The sequence below is a fragment of the Chelon labrosus genome (assembly GCF_963514085.1).
Source record: "Chelon labrosus genome assembly, chromosome: 8".
NCBI classification, from domain to species: Eukaryota; Metazoa; Chordata; class Actinopteri; order Mugiliformes; family Mugilidae; genus Chelon; species Chelon labrosus.
The window spans coordinates 26,688,725-26,710,941 of NC_140358.1; the positions used below are offsets into that span (position 1 = coordinate 26,688,725).

Genomic DNA, 22,217 nt, shown 5'->3' on the forward strand with positions numbered 1-22,217 from the left:
TATAACAGTTGTGTTCATGCGTCTAAATGTCATTTTTAATCACTCAGTCCATTATCCTTAGCTGCAACACTTCAAATCCAACCTCACGTCTCCATAATCTGAGCAAAACACAAGCAACAGGTCTTACAAATGCATGTTTGCCCATTTTGCCCTTTCACATAAAAAAAAAGGGAATAGGTTGTTTCCAACAGGATTAAAAGAGGCAGAATAGGTGAATGAACCCGTTAATCTATGTGGGCTAAAAGGAGGGATCAACGGCAGCAAACCAAGATGCAGCAGCCCTCGGGCGGTGAGCTCATTGGACGGGACGGGATCCAATTATCTCCGACTAAACCCGACCAGCAGAATACTGGATTATGAAAGAGGAGGCCAACGGGACAGCTAAGCCTTCTTCCTCCTCCTTCTCTTCCTGTTTGTTCTGATTAGTAAAAGGCATACTAGCAAGACTCTAAAAAACAAAACTCCTCACAGTTAAGCGTCGTCTGTCCCGTACCGCTGCCAGGGAAATAATTTAATAACTTGCTTGTTTTTGCTGCTGGCATCCAGATCACCGAGAGTTAAGGCTTCATGCACCATTTCTCACAGTCGACACTGATCTAATTATCTACAGTTAATGTGAAAATGGATAAAGAAGCTGCACGAAGTCGGCATGCGTCGGACTGATGGACCAGCTCAGGCTCAGCAATGCACAGAAAGAAGGATAAGAGTTGAACAAGCTAGAGCTAAAACAATGAACCAGTTAGTGGATCTTGAATGGAAGATATTTTATTACCACTACTCTACACACCCCTGTTAAAACTGCAGGTTTATAGAGACTGCAAAGAGGAATGAGATCAAATTGATGAGGACTGGTGGGATGGGATTCTGAATAAATGTTCTGCGAGAGAAAACATTATTGATATCAAGCCACTGATTCACTGGGGTGATGAGACCAGTGTTTTATTAGGAGATGTGGTAATGAGTGGTGGAGGTGCTAACAGTGCTAACCCTCGTGGGGAGCGGGAGAGTCGGGGCAAACACATGCACCGAGAGCCTGGACCTATCAGCAGGGGAGTGGCTATATTTAAACACCTGTTAACCTCTGGCTGATGACACAGCTCCGGAGGGATCGTCGTAAGCAGAACACCTGCGTGGTGCTTCAACACGGGTTTATAACACCTTGTATTACGCAGACTGATGTTTAAACAGTCTGAGAAATTGTTTTAAATCCCTGAGAATTCATATTTTGACAAAATGATTCATCATTTAGTCCAGTGGCGGACTAATGACACCTGCGTAAGCAAAGTCGTTGAAATTATTTGCCTAGCTTTGTTTTTATAGTTTGCATCAAAACATTTCCATCATTTCTCATGAAACTACTTTAAATAGCAATGTCAATACAACGCCGACACAAAACCCCAACAAATACGAGCTTGTAGCTTCTAATAACAGCCAATAATTTGCATCTTAAAATCCTAAACACAAGCAGGCGGAACGTTAATAGCAGCACTTGCAGTCAACCATAAATTAGGCATGCCGCAGGTATGACATGAAGTCAAAATTGCATTTGCATTCCCATAAACTCATAAAACACACACGAGGAAAACTTGGTGCGTCACGGTCGATAGAAAAAGCAGAACAAAAAAACCTGTTCTCTCCGATTGCTTTGTTTCACCAATATCCCAAAACCGAAGACGTCGATTTCCAATAATAAAGACAAAAGAAAAACAACAAATCCTCAAATTTTAAGTGTTTATGATCAATAGATTCCCCTTGGTTGACTAGTTGCATTAAGGCTCATTTAAGGTACTGCGGGACATAGGCAACGCAACCTACGTACGTAGCCTGCGCTGGTGCGAGCCATTTATACTTGTGCACAAGCTCGCTCTGTAAAAACGCCACCCAAACGCTAGTTGGCGCTGTGTGTTTTTTGCAAGTCGAGTTAATTCTTGTTTCTACTTCCTGCTTCACTTTCAACAATGGTGACTGAAACTTTCGCCGAAATTTCGCCAAAGACGAGTCACACTAACATTTGTATCTCCAACGTTCCTCAGTTAACCTTTCCTCAATTGTTCCAAAACAATCGATTCAAAAATTGCGGCGATGGAAAAACAGCCGGAAATACTAAAGCGGAAACACGCTACTACCAAGCGGTAGCCTAGAATCTAGACGCGCCCCTAGCGGCAGCAAATTACATTTGCTTCCAGGGGCAGTCTAGTTACTCTCCGTTGACTTGAGATTTCGAAAAATCCTAGATGGACCGGGCCAATCACGAGTCGGTGGGCGGACTTAACATGATGACGACTGACCTGCGACCATAAGTTCCGTGAATTACGCGTGAATTCCCCATCCTGCTAGAACTACCAGAGCGATGGCTGCTGCTAGCGAACAACTTTCTTTCGAATCAGCTTTGGCCGCCACTCTGAAAGACTTGAAGTTAAGCTTTTCTCTGAGAAAGGAACTCTCTTTTCCGTCGCTCTGACTACGTCACCTTCTCCGTTGCTCTGATTGATTGTAGCGCTATCCTATTGCGTGGAGAGGGAGTTTGAAAGACAACCGTTTATCCCACCCCTCCGGTTGAGCCCTGTCTATGGAGAGTGCCCAGACCCTACATTTAATGTGGGTCTGGCTCGTCAGGCTAACCAAGCGGACCAATCACAGCTCTTGCGGTCTGCGCCGTTAGGGTCTCTGTAGGGTCTGCGTATGCTCTGCGCTGTCGCCGAAGTCTAAACTGCCTATTAGAACTAAATACCTCACAATAAACTTACACGTGAGACAACTCAGACAACCACAATGATCACATCCAATTACAAACCCATTGAATCCACTGCTACTGTCTGGAGCTGTAAGCCCGGTGGAAATGGAAACGAATCGATTTTGGTGACTACAGATGGATTATCAGATTCCAAACATTACTCAATGAAAGAGAGTTAGGCAGTTAAGCATGGAGGACATCATCCTCAGCATGGCAAGTATGACATGACAGGAAACCTTTTAAAAGACAAGAACTACTTACCTGTCGCTATTCTGAGAGAGAAAGTTTAGTGTGATTTTTCAGCGATGGAACAAAAGAGCAGTGAGCACATTACATTTAAAAGATGAAGTCAACGTTAAGTGATGATTATGAGGGTTGGGAAACGTGGAGCACAACAGGTGAACTTTGGCAGGATTTTGAGGGAGCAGGCGGACAAAGGAGGAGAAATCTGATTAGCCCATTAGAAAGTAGGCAGTACAGACGACTGACTAGGAGGCAAACTGATTAGGAGTGTTTACAGGTAGAGCTGAGGTGACAGATGGCTGACGGACACAGGACAGGAGAGTGGTAGGAATGCACAATGTTTAGGGGGGGATGGCAAGGTACACGAGCACTGAATGGAGGGTGGAGAAAATGGTACCAAAAGGAGGTTATGGGGGAGGTAAAAGCTAAAGCAGACCTGCTTCCTCATCCTCATCCTCCTCATCATCATCATCATCAGAGCTGGATGACGAGGGGGCTGCTGCTGGGCCAGAGGTGGCGGCAGAGGCAGAGCTAGCTCCACTATTAGCAACATATCCATACTGCATGCCTGTTGGAAGGGGGGGGGGGAGTGGGAAAGGTACATAAGAAAACTGTAATGATTGGGTGAGTGTCAGCAGACGGGGCCGCCTGCGTTGACCGGGCAACAGACGTTTAAGTCATGTGATGTAGCGTATGTGTAGAGTAAGCTAGCTTCTTCCATTGACCGATCAAAGTAGCAGGTTGGCTGCACAATTGGCCCTTTGTTAGGCTTCTCATTGGTCTGCTAACCACCAATCAGAGGGCTCCTTCCCTTTGTCAAGTAAACACAAGTTGGGCTTCCTGTGCTACTGTTGCTAGGTCAGACAATCAAAAGCCATACACAGAAAACCTGTAATAATAAAGTCTAAAGGCAATGCGGAGGCGAGAAGGCTAACGCTAACAATCATTGCAACGCTGGCAAAAAAACAACGTTTTTCATGTTTCTGAGCGGTTTAATGCTGAATATGTCTACGAGTTTTCAGCGTTTTTTCCTATGTTTGTCTAGCTACAGTAACATTTTCAGTTTTTGTGACATGTGTGTATGTGTTCCTATTATTTTGTCGCTTTAGTCTTGAAAGGAGGTAGTAGTGCGTAATTTTAATCCAGTTTAACAGCACCACAAACTACATCCTCCAAAATGACCACACAGTCGAATTACAACCTTCTTTACGCTGTTTTGACATAAACTGAGCATTACAAACAAATGAATGTACAGCAGAGGAAGCAACCATACATGTTTTTCCCCCCATTGCTAATGCTATGCTAGCCGTCTTGCCTCCACATTACCTCCGGCCTCTATTATTACAGGTAATCAGCGTTTTTTTCCTATGTTTGTCTCGCTACAGTAACATTTTCAGTTTTTGTGACATGTGTGTACGTGTTCCTATTATTTTGTCACTTTAGTCTTTAAAGGAGGTAGTAGTGCTTACTTTTAATCCAGTTTAACAGCACCACAAACTACACCCTCCAAAATGATCACACAGTCGAATTACAACCTTCTTTACGCCGTTTCAACATAAACTGAGCATTTCAAACAAATGAACGTACAGCAGAGGAAGCAACCATACGTGTTTTTCCCCACATTGCTAATGCTATGCTAGCCGTCTTGCCTCCACATTACCTCCGGCCTCTATTATTACAGGTAATCAGCGTTTTTTTCCGTGGGAATGTACCCCCATGTCGTAGTGTTATTGCTACAAAGGGTAGAAGCCCTCTGGTTGGTCGTCAGTCAACCAATCACAAGGCCAACAGACGATCAAGGCGAGGCAGGCATCAAATGTCTCTTGGTGTTTGCGAGTTTTCATTTCCACATTTCTCAGGCAGGAACTACTGCCACCAAACAAAAAAACAACACTGCAAACTGCATCATAATAATAGACCACGGTAATCACAATCATTGCATTTAAATTACAGCTACAAATAATTGCATGCCTTATTTTTAAGACCAATTAACTGCTTGAAAAGACAAACAAAGCATGACTTTAAACATGCCTGTTTGTCCTGTTATTATTCTCCTGCCTGAGGCTAACATTACTGGGACAAAGGAAACAGAATTGAACATGCATTCATGGTTACAGTGAGATTAAAAGGTTGGCTTATTCACACATAACATAAAATCCCTATATTCCTAATAGTGGAACAATTCAAATGTCCCAAGTTCCAGGCTGGTAAGTGGCGGCAACCTGAAACCCTAAAATTTGTATAAAGGCTCACACGTGGCCACTTTGAAAGTGTGCGCTACATTCCCAAAGTGCAGCTGTGAACATGTAAACCATTCACACACACACTTTCACATCTAAACATAGACTCGCTGACAAAGAGTTACACCAGAGGAGACAAAACCCAAGCACCCCTCCAAAGCACAGAGAAACCGAGACGTGGTGGTTCTTCCTGTGACATTATGTTCAAACACAAATATCAGAAGAACACCACCTTACTATTAACCTAATGCATACATTTAGTTGTACTGATTCTCAGTTTCCTTCTCAAGCGTTGAAAAACAACAGGAAACTGTTTGCAAATTGATTTCCTTACTGCAAAAATATGTTTTTCTCAGTTGCAATGTGGCATAACTATACTGTTTAAGGCCAGTGAATAACACTTTTCTTTAAAAACGCACTACTCGGTGCAGTTACCTCGGTGGTGGCCCGGCGAGGAATGGACCGAAGTGGAGGGGGTTCCTGAGGGCGGCCGGTCTGCGTCTGCACCGCCACTGCTGCTGCTTCGGGTGACGCCGCCGTAGGAATCGTAGCTCAGAGAAGTCGGGTGGCTTTGGTTGTAGCGTTGGTGGACTGACGTTTGAGCTGCAGCGTGAAACAGAAATATAAGATCAAGCTGGGAGAAGACTAAATGAGAAACATTCTGGAGAGAAAGTGGTTTTAAAACTAAGCAAAATCAGAATTTAACAACCACCAACAAAATATACGCTCACTTGCCAGTTTATTAGGTACACTGGTAAAAAAACAAACAATGCACTCTATTAGAACAGTCCTGCACTGAATCTCAGCTTCATGAAGGTTACGGTATGCAGCTAAGATTTGTTTAAAATAACTGAGAGAGCTGCTCATTTTGGAGGCTGTGGTTCGTCTTGAACTGAACTGTATTGTCGTGACACATGTTTAAGTTATTTTGGCAACCCCATTTTAGTCAGCGGGCTCGGCCAGATAACAGAAACCCTGGTTTGTGTTTAATTCAAATCTGTTTAACAGCACCACAGACAAAATGATCGTAGAGTCGAGTCACCACCTTTCTTAAACAGTTTCACCATTACAGCAGTCATGAAGGAGGATTTAGTGGACGACGTTTTGGTGTCAAAGACCTATAGATGTGTTCATATTTTGCACAAGACGCAGGTAAAAACAAAGACTATTACACAAAAATAAAAAAATATATATATAAAAGAAAGATTATAAAGACAATCTGTGTCAGGTATGAATCCGACATACCTGTGCTTCCTTGACCATTGACCGTTGGCGCCACCTGACTGGCGGCACTGACTCCATAACCAGGCTGCACCGCGGTCGTAGAGGGTGGAGGAGCACCGCTGTATTGATGCAACGGCGCGCCCACCTGGGTGGGCATGACACCAGGTGTGGAGGTGCTCTGGGAGGAACTGAGGGTGCCGTACTGGCTACTTCCTGCCGCGGAAGGGTATGAGACAATCGGGTAGAGAGGAGCTCCAGGGGCACTGGGATGCTGCTGCTGCTGCTGCTGCTGCTGTTGGGGGTGCTGTGTTTGGGATGCGTGGTACGACTGGTGCCCGTAGTAGGATCCTGGAGTGGCATAGGGTGGATGATGCTGGAATGCTTGTTGGTTGTACTGGGCATTTGACGGCGGAGGTGCTGAAGAGGGGAGGGAGGCATATGGCTGAGAAGGAGGGGCAGAGCTCGGAGGAGCACTGTATGGCGAGGGTGCTACATGATGCTGAGGAGGAGGAGGAGGAGGGTGGTGTTGCTGCTGCTGCTGCTGCTGCTGCTGCTGCTGATGGTTGTTCTGGTAGTAGCTAGCACTGTGGGCACTGTTCATGATGGGTGCTTTGTTGGGAACAGCAGCAGCAGCAGCAGCAGGAGCATGGCCCGGGGTGGTGGGGTAGCTCTGTGGTTGAGGTGGGGCTCCATAGTAGCCTGCAGGTGGATACATGGATGGGTAGGTCTGCACTGGACCTGAAAGGAGGGACAAGGTGGTGAAGTCTCATACACCTAGTGTCAAAAGGTTCAATTAAAATGTAAGCACAAGCCTTTAATAACAATAATAATAATAATAAATAGAGATAAATTACTAATTAGCTGCCATCAAGCTTCAACGGCAGCTGTTACCTCAGCAGTGAGGGTGAATTCAAGGCTAACTCTCAGTTTGAAATAGCATCCTTGACTCCACAACAACAACAACACTACAAATAAAAACAAAATTATTTTTATTTGAGTCAATAAAGTCGTTAATTGTGCGTGATTCAAACGAAAGCCGACATTTGGGAAATGGCTGTGTGCGCAATCTGCCACACAGATAACCCCTTGAAGGCTAATATTAGCCGCTATCTCCTTAGGATTTCAATCAGCAGTTCTTCGGCTAGCTAGCATTAGCAGCTACAGTTAGCATTAGCAGAACCGCTCTGTTTTGACTAAATTAAACGCTTTCCTATTTTGTTATTATATATATTTAACCAAGCTATGATAGTTAAAAGCAAAGATAAGCTGTAAAGAAAATTAAAAACACAAAACGACTGACAAACTGCCCGTTATTCAGAGGGTTAGCATGCTAACGGCAGCTAGCGAGGCTAATAGCATCATCCGGCCTGCGTTACCATTCTGATGGGGGGGCGCTGCTCCGCCGTTCGGCGTCGAGCTCTGGCTGTAGCTGACGGAGCTGTTCAGGTTTGTGAACCCCGGCGCAGACATCGCTCGGTCCTCCCGTCCTTATGTCCACAGATACGCGAGCGGGTAAATGCACATTTGTGTCCGCGTCCCCTTCTTCCCCGTGGAGGCGGTAGGAGAGAGAGAGAGGGCCGCTGCTGGTCGGTGTGGACCCGGGCAGCCTGGCCAGGTGGTCCGCTCGGCTGAGAGCTTGAAGCTGCCTCCGGTCGGGATGTTGAGCAGATTAGCACTCTTGGCTGTGGTCCTATCACTCCCTCTTCTGGAGTTTCTATGCAAATGTGAATCGGTGTATTTTTTTAATTCCCTCTAGCTATGTAATTATACTGTTATAGATCCCACCTGTTTATACGAATCTTTATTTCTGCAGGAATTAGCTCAATATAAAAGTTATTTTGATTAGATCTTTTTGCATTTAAGATTCTGAATGTGCATTTCCCCTCTTTTGCAATTTCATTTCAGCATTAGCCTACATTCAATCTTAACAACTGCACCTAGCATTACAAGTGAACCAATATCTTAATAATCATATCTTGCAGGGAGGATATCTGAAAGTCGGTCTCAGTCCGTCGTGCAGAAACCTGCAGAAACTCAAGGCTTTACTGCACCTTGAGGCTGTTTTTGGATGCTTTCATCCTGACACACATTTACGTTTGCATAAACCACAAATGAAGTAAAGCACACAGATGTGTTGCTGCATGTGGTCTGTTTAAAGCAACACGTGCAACAACGGCAACTTGTTTTGGGAAGCAGTCAAGTAGTGCACGTCACGTAGAGTAAGTTGCAAGCTGTCGTGTTGATTAGTTGCTTTCTTTGTTGTTTTGGCCTTGCTCACTCAACTGCAGCTCAAACTGGTGAAAAAGTTAATACTGGTTCTAATAAAAACGAGTCAGAACACAAAATACATCAGAGTTTGCTTTTGCATGAGTAGCTGCAGACCAGACAGGGTCACCACGTTGACCCCTGCCCGCTCCTGAAGGCATCTACAGTCCTGGCCTGGTCTGACGGATCGTGTTTTCGTTGCTTATCTGGGGAACGCAACAATTTCAGGATGCAAGGAACACTTTCTTTTCATTGTCATGATTGTTTTTTTATTTTATATATAAATGTCAGGACCGAGGTTTCCAGAAAGAACGTGTTGTTCACTTCACAGGTAGGTGATTTTAATGTAGTGGCTGATTGATCGATACAGTATTTTCTCATAAAAATCATTTCATAAGTTAACATCAGCTGAATCTGTTTATCCCTCATATATATCTGATGTAATAAAACATATCTTTAAAATTGTACACATTCTTTCCATTGGTTTCTCTGAGCAACGTCTTTCAAGCAGTGAACACTGATTTTTTTTTTGTATCATTGCACGTCCTGAGGGATTCTGGGACGCCCGTCCGTGCACTCGCACTCCTCTTTGCGATGCGGGGCCGCCTTGCTCTGAGCCTCTCCTTTGGTCTGGCAGGTGGGACAGCAGGCGGTGCGTCCGTCCCGTCTGCAGCTGGGACAGGACAGAACCAGCTGGCAGCAGAACTGAGTGGAACAGAGCTCGTACCGGTCCCACGGACGTCGGCAGTACCTGCAGTCTGGGCAGAGAGAGACAGAATTCAATGAGACTAAATCAGCTTAGATCGGTGACGAGGGGTTCTGCTCAAACGCTAACCTGAGATGACGTCGTCGTTCGAGGAGATGGCGTAGCGTTCATCAAACACGAAGAGTTTCCCTCGATAGAAACCTTCTGGGAAACGCTCCAGGTATTTATGAATTCCACCTTTCAGCTGGTAAACCTCTTTACAAACGTCCTGTAAGTACGGCAGGAGATTCACAAGTTAACAAAACACTATAATTAAACTGTCTCTTCTTCATCAATCATAGACCTTCAAACTGAACATAAATAATCTGACTCGTCTCACTTTGGAGCGGAGGTAAGCGGAGCCGCGCTCACAGCGGATTCCTCCCGTGCAGTACATCAGGACCTTCTTGTCTCTGAACAGCTCGAGGTTCTGGTCGACGTAGTCCGGGAAGTAGCTGAATTTGCGGATGTTTGGTGCCAGACATCGAGTAAACTGCCCCTGATGTCAAATGAAAGTCACAATTATTCAAACACCTACGAGTTTTTTCTTTTCGTCGCTGGACAGCTTTCGTTTCCCATTAAAATAACTTTCAGCCACTTGTTAAAACATTATCCGTGACATTTGTTTACTGCCGCTGGAGCAGACGGAGCACAATCAAATCATTCATTCATTCATTCATTCATCTTCTGTTACCGCTTGTCCTCTGGAGGGTTGTGGGAGAGCTGGAGCCTATCCCAGCTGTTATCGGGCGAGAGGTGGGGTACATCCTGGACAGGTCTCCAGTCTATCTCAGGGCTAACACAGAGAGACAGACAACCATTCACACTCACACCTACGGCTAATTTAGAATCACCAATTAACCTAATGAGCATGCCTTTGGATGGTGGGAGGAAGCTGGAGTACCTGGAGAGAACCCACGCAGACACAGGGAGAACATGCAAACACATGATCAGCAAAAGGCCGGGACTTTCTACTTACAATTTTGCTCTCGTAAAAATTGCGGCAGTCCAGGAGGATGGTGTCGTTGCACAAATCGCCTTTGGCCACAAGAGCCTCCACTTCCTTATGAAACTCTTCAGGCTCCAGATGAACGCCTGCGAGTCAGAACAGACGGAAACACGTGAGTCACGTCTGCAGAGGAACAATCACAGCAGCCATTTGACCTGCTGTTACTTTGCTGAGAAAGGCTCAATACAGCAAAAGCTATTTATATTATTAATATTATAAAGAAGTATTGGTCTCAAATAAATATCACCTGCCAGCTGGTAGGAAATAACATCAGGGTCCACTCCCATTGGGACAATCTCCTTATACACCCCGACCTTCAAGTCTGTGAAACACTCTGCACCGCCGTCACTGGTCTGAACAAACACACACGGATAATTAGCTCCGACAATATTCAAGGTTTAATAAAAGAAAAACAAGCGATATAGCCCAGATTATCTCATGGTATGAGAGTTGTTAAGAAAACAGGCAAAGACAGAGAGGTCATACTGATGCAGAGTGAGGTGCAAAATTATGTGGGAGGTTTTCTTTATTTGATTCTGACAAACTGAAGCTGAAACAAGGGACAACTGGACTCGTAGGGTCTCTGGAGGACGTTTCATCCAAGTCTTCAGTTTTAAAAGACTGGTGGGTAGTCAGGGTTTACATCGGAATGGGAATAGGTGTTAATCACCTGAAATTCACATGACTAGGGGCTGTCAATGACCAGATACTCACCTGTAAACTGATGGCAAGCAAAGTCTGTCCCCACCATCTGTCCCCAAGACGTTTCTGGAGTCCCGGGACGACTCCAACTACTGCAAAGTATCTGCTTGTAAACAAACCTCTAGTGAGGCGAGTTCCAGGCGGGTAACACCCACAGAGGTACCTATTTAAAACCCAACTCCCCACCAGTCTTTTAGAACTGAAGAAGCACTTTTCGGATTTAAATAGAAACATCTATGGTGTGGCCCACCTGAAACTCACATGGCTTGGGTCTACTATCGACCAGACACTCACCTGTAATTGGAGGAATCCCTCTTGATCTTGCTTTACGTCTCCAATGAATGGTACTCAACCCAAATATCGGCCAGAGACTCCAGTCTCAAAGACACAGGACAAGACGGGTGTCTGGTCATTAACAGAAACTCTGGTGATGGGAGTTTTCTGATGGGCAACACTAACAGATGTTCCTATTTAAAACCCAACTCTCCACCAGTCCTTTTCGAAATGAAGAAGCTACTTGGATGAGACGTCTTCAAGAAACTGTACAAGTCCAGTTTCTTTAGTTTCGGCTTCGCATATATATATATATATATATATATATATGTACGATTCTGACCTTAAAATCTTCTTTGTCCATCTTGAACAACGGATGTGAACGCATTGCATGGATGTAAACGTCAGCAGCCACGTTGGTGCCGCCAACTGTTCCATTGATGCCTTCGGTCGCCACCCGCACCTGAATATGACGATCAAGAGATGTTTTAAAGGCACAGTCGCACTGAGTTAAAAGTTCCTAATGTAAATATTTCTTCCAGTTAGAGAGAGCTCAGTCACCTTGCCAGTTAAGTGGAGCTTCTCACATAAAGCTTTCTGCCAAGCACAGATGACGTGCGGGTCCTCCATTTGGCAGTAGTGATAGTAGAGGAGAACCTTGCCTGGACCGCTGACGGGAAACAAGAGAACAAATAAACACAGAGAAACTGAGCTCGCAAGTCAAATTTACTAAGATGTGGATAGCAAACTTTAGGTTTACCTTTTTAGTTGCTCCTCAGAGATGTGGCTGACGTCGGGTATCCACGCAGAGACGTCCACCTCCTCCGCCCCGTGCTCATTCGGCCGCCGCGTTTCAGGTTCTTCTTCCAGCTGCTCTAACAGACGCTCGTACGTGGCCTGCGTGAGCTGCTGTATTTCGGCGCTGTGACTTCTGGCCACGTGTTTGTGGATGGCAGAGTGTTCGCCGAAGGTCTGGCCGCAGCAGCTCCATGGCGCGGGCCCTTCCTCCTGACCACCGTCCCTCTTGGACGCCACGAAGGCGGCGAACGACTGAGAAGATTAAAAACGTCAATGCCACAGCACAGATTATACACCAGCCATAACATTATGACCTCTGACTTGTGAAGCGAATAACAGTGATTGTCCCGTTATCAAGACACCTGTCAGTGGTTGGGACGTTTTGAGCAGCAAGTGAACATTTTGTCCTTAAAGTTAGAAGCAGGAATCATGTTCAAGTGGAAGGATTTGAGGAAGGATTACATTTTGCAGACCAATAATAAACTTGTGGTGAATATACAATGTAGAATATTTGGCTCTGACATCTTCTCTGTGGGTTTTCTTCAAATGTAGCATCATTTAGACACGTTACATGCATATTTTTAGATGACACTGCGGTTTACTTCTGCTATCGTTAAGTATTGTTATTGTATTGTCTGTAAAGACCCCAAAGAACCAGCTGTTTCCCCCACCACCACCACATCTGGCCGGTTTTAAACTAAGGCTAATAATAACTTTATATTGTCACTTACCTTCCTCCTACAGAAGCTGTAGTATCTCCTTTGTGAGGCAGAAAGTTGCTTCTCTCGTTTTAAGCCATCACACGTTGAAGTGTCCACCTCCCAGTTCATGAACTCGGAACAGGTCGTGTCCGCTGCCATTATGTTCCCACGGCTTTTTAAAATACTATTAAAAAAAGCTTTGTTATCTAATAAACAGTATTATCTTAAGAGACCTCATAAACAGTTTTAGGTAATCGGATTATCAAATGACAATTAAATGTTGAATTATGTTAAATAAAAGTCTTAAATACGATAAAAACACAACAACAACAACACATGTACTAATAATCAACTACAATCAAGCGTGCACCCGGAAAGAAAATCAGAGGACAACACGGACGAAATAGATCGGTGCACCTTCCGGTTGACCCCTGACTTACCCGGATGTGCATCGCTTGAATCCGACCGCTATTATTTTTCTGCCGTAGCAGTAGCGGCCAAGGCTGAATGACCTAACTAGACGCTTCTTTAACCGACTTGTTGTTTTTGTTTCACATAAATTTGTTATCGTCGGTGTTTTTTTGTAATTAATAGCGAAAGCGAAACATGTCCAGGAGACGACACAGCGACGAGAATGACGGTAAGTCCGTGGACGCTGACTGCATGTGTGCATCAGACGTTAGGCTAACTAGCCGCGGCTAGCTAACGTTAGCGTGTTTTTTTTTGTGTGTGTGTGTTTTGGTGCATTCTCGCATGCTGCTTTATATGTGGATTTACGAGGCCGTGTTTAGGTTTATGTAAATTAAAATAAATAAAAATTGTTTGTTTGTGTACACCGTGGGGACTTAACGGGGATTGGGGAAGCGGACCCAGCAGCAGCGGCGGAATTAACCGGTACGTTTACCGTTAGCTGCTGGTTTAGCTTCACTTTAACCTGCGTTGTTGATATAGGGGGCGGCAACCAAATGCTGTTTATGTCTGATTAAAACTTATATATTGAAATAAACCACCCAAAATGTGTAAAGTGCCGCAGCAGAGAGCAAACTCACCCACTATCACCGACATTATCTACATTCAGAGGCTTAATATTCACGATCCTTTGACTTGTTTTCTATAAAATCATAAAGTAAAAGTGTCTTTCCAGACCAAACGGGGTTTTATATTTGCGTTTCATCTCATTGTTTAGCTTTCCCGCCTGACACTCCACTGCTTTGGTTCAGTCTTACGGCGTATTTATTGAAAAGGTTAAAGAAAATGCTACAGACATGGTGTTCAACACAGTTTCTGGAAAGACTTACAACTGAAGGACAAGAGACTGTCTTTTGAGGACAGCAACATCCACATTTTAACCTGGGAAGATAGACGGTTTGAAAGAGGAGTAAAGGAAGCCGTGTATGTTTGGAAAACTACCTCTCCGAAGAGGGTAGCTGGACTGAGACGTCAACTTATCAGACAAATATAACACAATCTTATCATCTGTCTGTCCCCATTAAGTCTTGTGCGTTCAGGCTGTACTTTCTTTCCATTAACGGGCTGCTGAAGTGTTGTGAAGGTTCTCAGTTATCCAGGTCACGTTATATCCAAAAAAAAAAAACAAGCTGAAACGAGGACAACTGGACTTGCAGAGTTTCCTGAAAACATCTCGTCCAAGTTGCTTCTTCGGTTCTAAATGACTGGCGGGAACTCAGACAAGTTTCTTTTTGGATATACCATGACCCAGAGTCTAAAATAAATCGGTTACTGCAGGATTAAAGATGTAAAGGTCAGAAGAATCTAGTGTTATCAGAATGTGATCAAGATTACATCATTTAAACACCACACTTTAATCATAAATCATGTCATTTTTATTGTTGTTGTCTATTTGCTTGCATGTAAAGGAGATCTTATCACAAGAAAACAGATTTCCAACTGAGTTTCTTTTGTGTGAAATTTGTTAAATGTGTGTTTTTAAAAATGACACGTTGACCAGTGAGTTTATCTTTTCCCTTTCCAGGAGGTCAAGCCCACAAAAGGAGGAGGACATCAGAGCCCATTGAGATCGAAGACCGTCTAGAGTCGCTGATATGTCGCGTGGGGGAGAAAGTAAGGACATTTTTTATGTTTGCTGCATGAGGACATTGAACCTTAAAAACTCTGGGAAGAACATTTTTCTGAGCCCAGCCCTGTACTTGTAAAGATAAACACCAGAGCTGTTTGGGTGTGTTTGCAGCAGTGGAGAATGCTTCAACAAAAACAAACTGGAGAAACTGTGTTTACCAGTGTTTAAATATTAAAGATGCTAAATAGCTTTCATTTCCTTGCAGAGCACCTCGTCCCTCGAGAGCAACTTGGAGGGCCTCGCTGGCGTTTTAGAGGCAGACCTGCCGAACTACAAAAACAAAATCCTGCGCATCTTATGTGCTGTGTAAGTTTATACCAGTTCTCAGCGTTTGCTTAGCGAAGACTACTTTAAATGGAAGTTCTCAGTGAATGTTTTTATGCTGACAGTGCACGCCTCCTTCCTGAGAAACTGACCGTGTACACAACGCTAGTCGGACTCCTCAATGCCAGGAACTACAACTTTGGGGGCGAGTTTGTGGAGGCCATGATCAGGCAGCTCAAGGAGACGCTGAAAAACAACTTGTACAATGAAGCCGTTTACTTGGTGAGTTTTTATTTTATATTCATCAAGAATCAGTACATCACTACACCTGTGAAGCTTCTTTTAACACATTTCTTTTTTTATTAGGTGCGTTTTCTTTCCGACTTGGTCAACTGCCACGTGATTGCCGCTCCGTCTATGGTGGCCATGTTCGAAAACTTCGTCAGTGTTACTCAGGAGGAGGATGTGCCTCAGGTAGGTGGAGTTATTCTGTTTTCCATGCTACGCTTTGGAAATGGCAAGCCAGACTTTGATCGCTCATGAGAAATGAATGAAAATATGACTTTTTATTTGTTTTTGGTCTTATGTTTGTTGTAAAAAACTAGATCATGTTATAGTTTGTCAATTTAAATAGAATTTACACAGGTGCAAAAAGCATATTCCTGAATATCTTCAGCTTAAAGCATTTAACTATTAATTCAGATATAAAATAAAGTATCTATCTATCTTAAGGGAAGTGACATGGTTATCTACAGGCTGGAAACCTGGCTCATGCTGAGGTACTCTTGTTAATTACAAGGTTTTAATTACATCGGTCTCATTTGCCCCCTCAGGTTCGGTCCGACTGGTTTGTGTACGTTGTTCTGTCCTGTCTTCCCTGGGTCGGCAAGGAGCTCTACGAGAAGAAGGATGTCGAGATGGACCGGCTCCTCAGTCAGGTCGAGGGCTACCTCAAGTAAGACGTCCACCTTGTTTCTGCCCAGCATACGTAGCGCCTTCAACGAGCATCCACCCCCTTGGCCTGCTGCCACTACTATTGTTTCACAGAGGGGATGTTTGTGGTGATGTCCGGTGCTCTCTGCACTTTTATTCTCAATATTAAACCAATTCCTCATCATTCCACATTTTTCAGGAGGAGAGTAAAGACTCACGTCCCCATGCTGCAGGTGTGGACCGCAGAGAAGCCTCATCCACAAGAGGAGGTTAGTTCTACTGCGTGTCCCTTCCCTTAGCCTTATTATATGAACAGTTTTCTGCAGCGTCTGATGTATTTCTGTAAAACTGGGACAAATATCCGTCTGCAGGCGAGTGTATGCTGATAAAACTCTACCTTCTCTCCTCCTTCCTGCTCTTCCTCTCCAGTACCTGGACTGCCTCTGGGCTCAGATCCAGAAGCTGAAGAAAGACCGGTGGCAGGAGCGTCACATCCTGCGTCCGTACATCGCCTTCGACAGCGTGCTGTGCGAGGCCCTGCAACACAACCTGCCCCCCTTCACCCCGCCGGGTCACATGCCCGACGCTCAGTACCCCATGCCCCGGGTCATCTTCCGCATGTTTGACTACACCGATGCCCCAGAGGTTTGTTGCACATAAACTCATTGCAGTTTTTGTCTTTTTTTAATTGGTTGTCAGTGTTAAACAGTTAATCTGTGCTCATTCTTTATCCCCAGGGACCCGTTATGCCCGGCAGCCATTCTGTGGAGAGATTCGTCATAGAAGAAAACCTGCACTGTATCATTAAAACTCACTGGAAAGAGAGGAAAACATGGTCGGTCATGAGCCTGGTCGCAGTTTCACTTTAGAAAAGCTTACTTTTATTAATTTATCCTCCTTTCTACTTCTCAGCGCTGCCCAGTTACTCAGCTATCCAGGAAAAAATAAAATCCCGCTCAACTACCATATTGTGGAGGTACGCACGTTTAAATTTATTTGTTGTTTTCTTTTTGTTGGGCATGATTCAAACCTGTTTTATAATATACGGAGCTGTGTGTTTGTGTTTTTCTTTCAGGTGATCTTTGGGGAACTCTTCCAGCTTCCGTCGCCGCCTCACATCGACGTCATGTACACCACGCTGCTCATCGAGCTCTGCAAGCTGCAGCCCGGGTCGCTGCCCCAAGTCGTATCTTTGATTGCTTTTAACTTTGTTTTCAACTAGCTTTTAAATTACACCAATCAGACATAACATTATGACCGACTTCCTAATATCATGTACGTCTCCCTCCAAAACGGCGACTTGTCAGAGAATGGACATGGGAACTTCTGAGGGTGTCCTGTGGTGTCTGGCAACAGAATGTTGGTAGTGGGGGGGCCTTTGAGGGGAGGGGCCTCTGTGGATCATCCCACAGATACTTGATCAGTTTGGGATCTAGTGAATTTGGAGGCCAGGTCAACACCTTGTCCTGTTCTTCATGTTTTTTTTTAGTTGTTCCTAAATCGTTTTGTGGCTGCATCCTGCTGGGGATGGATTGCTATGGGGTGGGGGTGCCTGGTCTGGTCTAGGTGGGTGCTACATGTCTAAAGGCTTGATTATGCTTCCGCGTAGTGATCACGCAATGGCCACGCAGTTGCTTGGACGCAGTCGTGAGACCGTGATGGTTCTGCGTGGGGTTTACGTGTCGAAATGCATGCCACACCGGTAGAGGGCGCTATGATTTTTTGTGACCGACCGACCGAGACTCTTGTGACGTATCTCGCCTCGAAAAGTTATTTACCTTCCGGCTTTTGTCGTAGTCACAGTGAACGATGGACACTAAGACAGAGAGACTGGCGTTGGAGCTCAAAATTATTCAAGCAGAGGAAGAAATACTTCTTTTGCAAATTAGGGCACGACAAAGGAGACAATGATGTTTATGAGTGGAAACCGGAAAAGCGGTCTCCAGCGGATGTAGTTAGCGGACCAATCACAGCCAATGCCGCTGCGTTGCTGCTGCGTTGCTGTTGCGTCGCCTCGACGCGCATCGAGGATTTTTGGGAGGTGCACGTCGGGTCCGCAATAGGTCCGTACGCCCCCTCGCGCTGTGTCAACGCGGAAGCATAATTTGGGCTTAAGTAACATCCACACCAATGAATGCCAGATCCAGAAGTTTCCCAGCAGAACACTGAACTGTCACAAGATGGTCAATGTTATTCGCTTCTCCCGTTCTCCCAGTCATAATGTTGTGGCTGATCTGTGTAAATGTCCCAAACTGAGACATCACAGTGCTGCTGTGTTTTACACTTTGATTACTTCCTTTAACACCTGCCTGTTAGTTGGCTCAAGCCACAGAGATGCTTTACATGAGGCTGGACACCATGAACACGGCCTGCATAGACAGGTAACATCGCTGCATGTTTATATTACAGAACAAAGGAAATCCCGTCTTTGCTGTGAGACTTCAACCCCCTTTCTTCATCTTTTTCTTCCAGACTAATCAACTGGTTTTCTCACCATTTGAGCAACTTCCAGTTTCGATGGAGCTGGGACGACTGGTGAGTGATGGCGTGACGGGCATGTTCAGAACTATTTTACTTGGTTACGAAAGAGATTTTAACAAAACTACTGTTGTTGTTGGTTTTGGAGGTTTGTGTACAGTACGTCTTTGAGTTCGTGCAGCTCTTCTCTGCGTTTAAATCCAATCGTTGCACGGTATCACGAGACTAGTCCTGCAGAAGTCTTCTAGTGAGATTTCTAACGAGAGGATGCAGGAAATGACCCAGCCCTAGTTTCTGATTTTATTCTCTTAAATCAACAGAAAGACAAAAGTTCCTCTTTGTAATCTCCAACAGGTCCGACTGCTTGGCCGTGGACCTGGATAAGCCCAAGCCCAAGTTTGTCAAAGAGGTTCTGGAGAAGTCCATGAGGTATTTTGTGTTCTCTCAGTCTTGAAACACTTTAATGTGTCTTTTCTTTCCTGTGGAGTAGAGAAGGACAGGACATCAGAGTGAAATATGCCAAATTTGTGTCGTTCCTCCTCAACGTGGAAAATGTCTCAGCTCGTCTCCTTCGCTTTCAGACTTTCGTACCATCAGAGGATAGTGGACATCGTCCCAGCGACCTTCTCAGCCCTCATCCCTGCTGAGCCCATCTTCTCGTACAAATACATGGATGAGAGCGCTGGTGAGAATTATTTATGATTATTAGTAACACATTTGGGAAAAAGACAGACAGGGCAGCCCGCGCGTTCTTTAGCCTCTAACGTAACGTTGAATCTCTGCTGCCTCTCAGCTTCGTTACCCGGCTACCCGGTCTCCATCACCGTTGGAAACGCCATCAAGAGCCGAGCGACCAACGAAGACATCCTCACCATCCTCAAAGACGTCCCCAACCCCAACCAAGAAGACGATGATGGTCTGTTTCCCGTTCTACCCTAAAAGTCTTTTGATGAGTTTGTTGATTTATTTCCCTCCTTTGATTTATTTGTTTTCTGTCCGTCCAGACGAGGGCGAGAGCTTCAACCCTCTGAAGATCGACGTGTTCCTACAGACTCTGCTCCACCTGGCAGCCAAATCCTTCAGCCACTCCTTCAGCGCCCTCGGAAAGTAAGTTTACCCTCTGCAGAAAACCATCTTTTTTCCCACCAGAACAGGCTGAAATGTTAGTTTTATATATAAATATGAACCCAGACCTGCTGGCCTCATCTTCATCTGACGCTTCCAGGTTCCACGAGATCCTCAAGTCCCTGACGGACAGCGACGAGGGGAAGCTGCACATCCTCAAAGTGGTGTATGAAGTGTGGAGGAACCACCCGCAGGTACGAAGCAGCGAGCCGTGGTTCAGTCCGGATGATTTGTGTTCTCAAAATATTACGAGAAAGTTAATGTTTCACCAGTTGGCTGAAAAATAATGCAGTGCAGTTCCTCAAATGTCCACTAGAGGCTCCAGAAGCGAGTCAATTTCCATAGACATTGGTGTATTTGGTCTTCATAGCTAATTTCTCCATTCATCAAGTCTTATATCAAGTCTTAAAGTTCTTAAAGAGATCCCTTTGCTGGCTCCTAGACACCGCCGCTCATCAGGAAACCAGAAATAGAAAAACCAGTGACGCCTGTGAGGGTTCGTCCGTCTTTAGGGACAGTCCAAGTCTAACACACGTCTGTCTCCGCTACGTTACAGATGATCGCGGTGCTGGTGGACAAAATGGTCCGGACACAGGTGGTGGACTGCGCTGCCGTCGCCAACTGGCTCTTCTCCCAGGACATGGCTCACGAGTTCACCAGGTGGGGGGACAATTAAATAAAAAAACAAGTGCAAACTATTTCCGTTTTAAATGCGCCGACTGAAAGACTGTGACCCTCCGTCTAGACTTTTCGTCTGGGAGATTCTGCACTCGACCATCCGGAAGATGAACAAGCACGTGCAGAAGATCCAGAAGGAGCTGGAGGAGGCCAAAGACAAACTGGAGAAGCAGCAGCACAAGAGGGTAACGTCCTCCTCCGTCACATTATTATTATTATTATATCACGTTCAGATCAAACATTAGATGAGTTCGCTAACGCCGCCGTGGCTGCTCGTGTGATTAGAGGGACAGCGGCGACGACGAGGAGATGGACAAGAACAGCGAGGACGAGGAGGGACAGCTGGAGGAGCAGATCGAGAGGCTGCAGGAGAAGGTGGAGTCGGCTCAGAGCGAACAGAAAAACCTCTTCCTCGTCATCTTCCAGGTGATTTATTGACGCGCACGAGTTGGAAGTTGGCTAAAAATTAAAACACTTTCCAAGTTTTAATCTTTGCAGGAACCTTTTTAAACGAGCATCCATCTCATTTTCTTCAAATTCAGTTAAATATCTGTTCTAAAACCAAATAAGGCGTCTGATAAATGAATCGTTATCGTGCAACACATTTAGATTTTAATAAAACTGGTTGAATCATGTCCGTCCGTATCTGTCTTGACAAGTCACAGCTGCTGACTTTTAACTTTCTGATTTAAGCTGATGATGTGTAGAGGTATTTAAAAAGCCGCCTCTCCTTCCCTCAGCGCTTCATCATGCTGCTGACGGAGCATCTGGTCCGCTGTGAGACGGGCAGCGTCGACATCAGCACGCCCTGGTACAAGAACTGCATCGAGCGGCTGCAGCAGATCTTCCTCATGGTAAAACACGGAAGACACTCTGCCCTGTCGGGATGTTTTTTAGTTTAATTTGGTGGCCCGTTAAACCGAGCACGTAGTTAAGTCTTGATTTGTGTGTCTCCCCTCGTCCCGCAGCACCACGTGACCATCCAGCAGTACATGGGGACCCTGGAGAACCTGCTCTTCACGGCCGAGCTCGACCCCCACATCCTGGCCGTGTACCAGCAGTTCTGCGCCCTGCAGCTCTGAGACGGGCCGGCGCCGATAAACCGACACATTAGAAACCCTTACCAGCTCTTGCATCAAGAATCCTCCTCCTTTTAGTTTTATTTTAACTTTACCCGTTTTGTGTTTGGTGCCATTCGTGTCAGTAACATGAAGCCACAACTGAGGACGTCTTTACAAAGTAGGAATTCAAAAACATGTCATTTATTTGCTGTAGTGGTTCTTTTTTTTATTATTATTTTGATTCTTTGTTCAGTTTAATTTTTACCTCCCGCTCTTATTCTTCTGAATGGGTCTTTTTAAACCTGTACAAACAGACGCAGCTGGAAGTAATTGTTCATAGGAGGGAGAGGAGGTTTCAGGTCGGCTCTGACTGATTGTGAATCTAGAGAGCGTTCTACTTTTTTATATTTGTTTTACGTGGAATTGGGAAGTAATTAAACCCTCCAGAGTCTTTATCCTCCGCCTGCTCGCCTGTGTCGTCGTTGCTTCTTCTTGATACCGAGTACAGATTAACGGTGAAGAGTTGTGTGAAGATACTGAAGTCAAACGTTGTGATTAATAGCTCTGAGTTGGTCCTGGATGACTGTAGACTGTGTCAGAGAAACAAACACACTGATCAGCTGTTCCTTTTAGTCCCGTCAGAAGC

The 22,217-nt window shown here is 45.0% G+C and overlaps 3 protein-coding genes across 4 annotated transcripts in view; 1 reads left to right on the plus strand and 2 right to left on the minus strand.

The window, feature by feature from the left end:
* sec24b (SEC24 homolog B, COPII coat complex component) overlaps positions 1 to 8,072 on the minus strand; it is a 30,222-nt gene extending 22,150 nt beyond the window's left edge. Inside the window, exons 1-4 of one of the 2 annotated variants that reach the window (XM_084550593.1) lie at positions 7,818 to 8,072; positions 6,463 to 7,179; positions 5,653 to 5,820; positions 3,414 to 3,545 (exon numbers count right to left, since the gene is read on the minus strand). In XM_084550593.1, coding sequence (XP_084406719.1) covers positions 3,414 to 3,545; positions 5,653 to 5,820; positions 6,463 to 7,179; positions 7,818 to 7,911 — 1,111 coding nt within the window. In that variant the 5' untranslated portion in view covers positions 7,912 to 8,072. The remainder of the gene's footprint in view (positions 1 to 3,413; positions 3,546 to 5,652; positions 5,821 to 6,462; positions 7,180 to 7,817) is intronic. The other variant, XM_084550594.1, reaches the window with a different exon arrangement.
* Positions 8,073 to 9,009: 937 nt separating this feature from the next.
* Positions 9,010 to 13,243, minus strand: tstd2 (thiosulfate sulfurtransferase like domain containing 2). The gene is made up of 9 exons (XM_084549961.1): positions 12,965 to 13,243; positions 12,196 to 12,485; positions 11,997 to 12,105; positions 11,779 to 11,898; positions 10,708 to 10,813; positions 10,431 to 10,546; positions 9,792 to 9,950; positions 9,542 to 9,680; positions 9,010 to 9,464 (listed from the first exon to the last, which is right to left on the minus strand). Exons 1-9 carry the CDS (start codon positions 13,091 to 13,093, stop codon positions 9,241 to 9,243), a joined length of 1,392 nt encoding a protein of 463 aa, XP_084406087.1. The 5' UTR covers positions 13,094 to 13,243; the 3' UTR covers positions 9,010 to 9,240.
* Positions 13,244 to 13,406: 163 nt separating this feature from the next.
* Positions 13,407 to 22,025, plus strand: ncbp1 (nuclear cap binding protein subunit 1). Its single transcript, XM_084549960.1, has 23 exons — positions 13,407 to 13,574; positions 14,928 to 15,016; positions 15,238 to 15,338; positions 15,422 to 15,578; positions 15,663 to 15,770; positions 16,130 to 16,251; positions 16,429 to 16,498; positions 16,659 to 16,874; positions 16,967 to 17,064; positions 17,142 to 17,205; positions 17,305 to 17,415; positions 18,546 to 18,610; positions 18,702 to 18,764; positions 19,062 to 19,136; positions 19,289 to 19,392; positions 19,501 to 19,623; positions 19,712 to 19,814; positions 19,933 to 20,026; positions 20,389 to 20,492; positions 20,578 to 20,695; positions 20,796 to 20,936; positions 21,251 to 21,364; positions 21,479 to 22,025. Exons 1-23 carry the CDS (start codon positions 13,541 to 13,543, stop codon positions 21,590 to 21,592), a joined length of 2,388 nt encoding a protein of 795 aa, XP_084406086.1. The 5' UTR covers positions 13,407 to 13,540; the 3' UTR covers positions 21,593 to 22,025.
* Positions 22,026 to 22,217: the final 192 nt, after the last annotated feature.

Excerpts from the sequence above, each read along its gene's own strand:
- tstd2 (XM_084549961.1), bottom strand. The coding sequence starts at position 13,093 with ATGGCAGCGGACACGACCTGTTCCGAGTTCATGAACTGGGAGGTGGAC. Across the intron at positions 11,899-11,996 it reads AGCTCCACTTAACTGGCAAG|GTGCGGGTGGCGACCGAAGG; the intron begins GTGACTGAGCTC and ends CGTCATATTCAG. Across the intron at positions 9,465-9,541 it reads GAACGACGACGTCATCTCAG|ACTGCAGGTACTGCCGACGT; the intron begins GTTAGCGTTTGA and ends CTCTCTGCCCAG.
- ncbp1 (XM_084549960.1), top strand. The coding sequence starts at position 13,541 with ATGTCCAGGAGACGACACAGCGACGAGAATGACG. Across the intron at positions 16,499-16,658 it reads AGCCTCATCCACAAGAGGAG|TACCTGGACTGCCTCTGGGC; the intron begins GTTAGTTCTACT and ends CTTCCTCTCCAG. Across the intron at positions 17,206-17,304 it reads TCAACTACCATATTGTGGAG|GTGATCTTTGGGGAACTCTT; the intron begins GTACGCACGTTT and ends TTTTTCTTTCAG.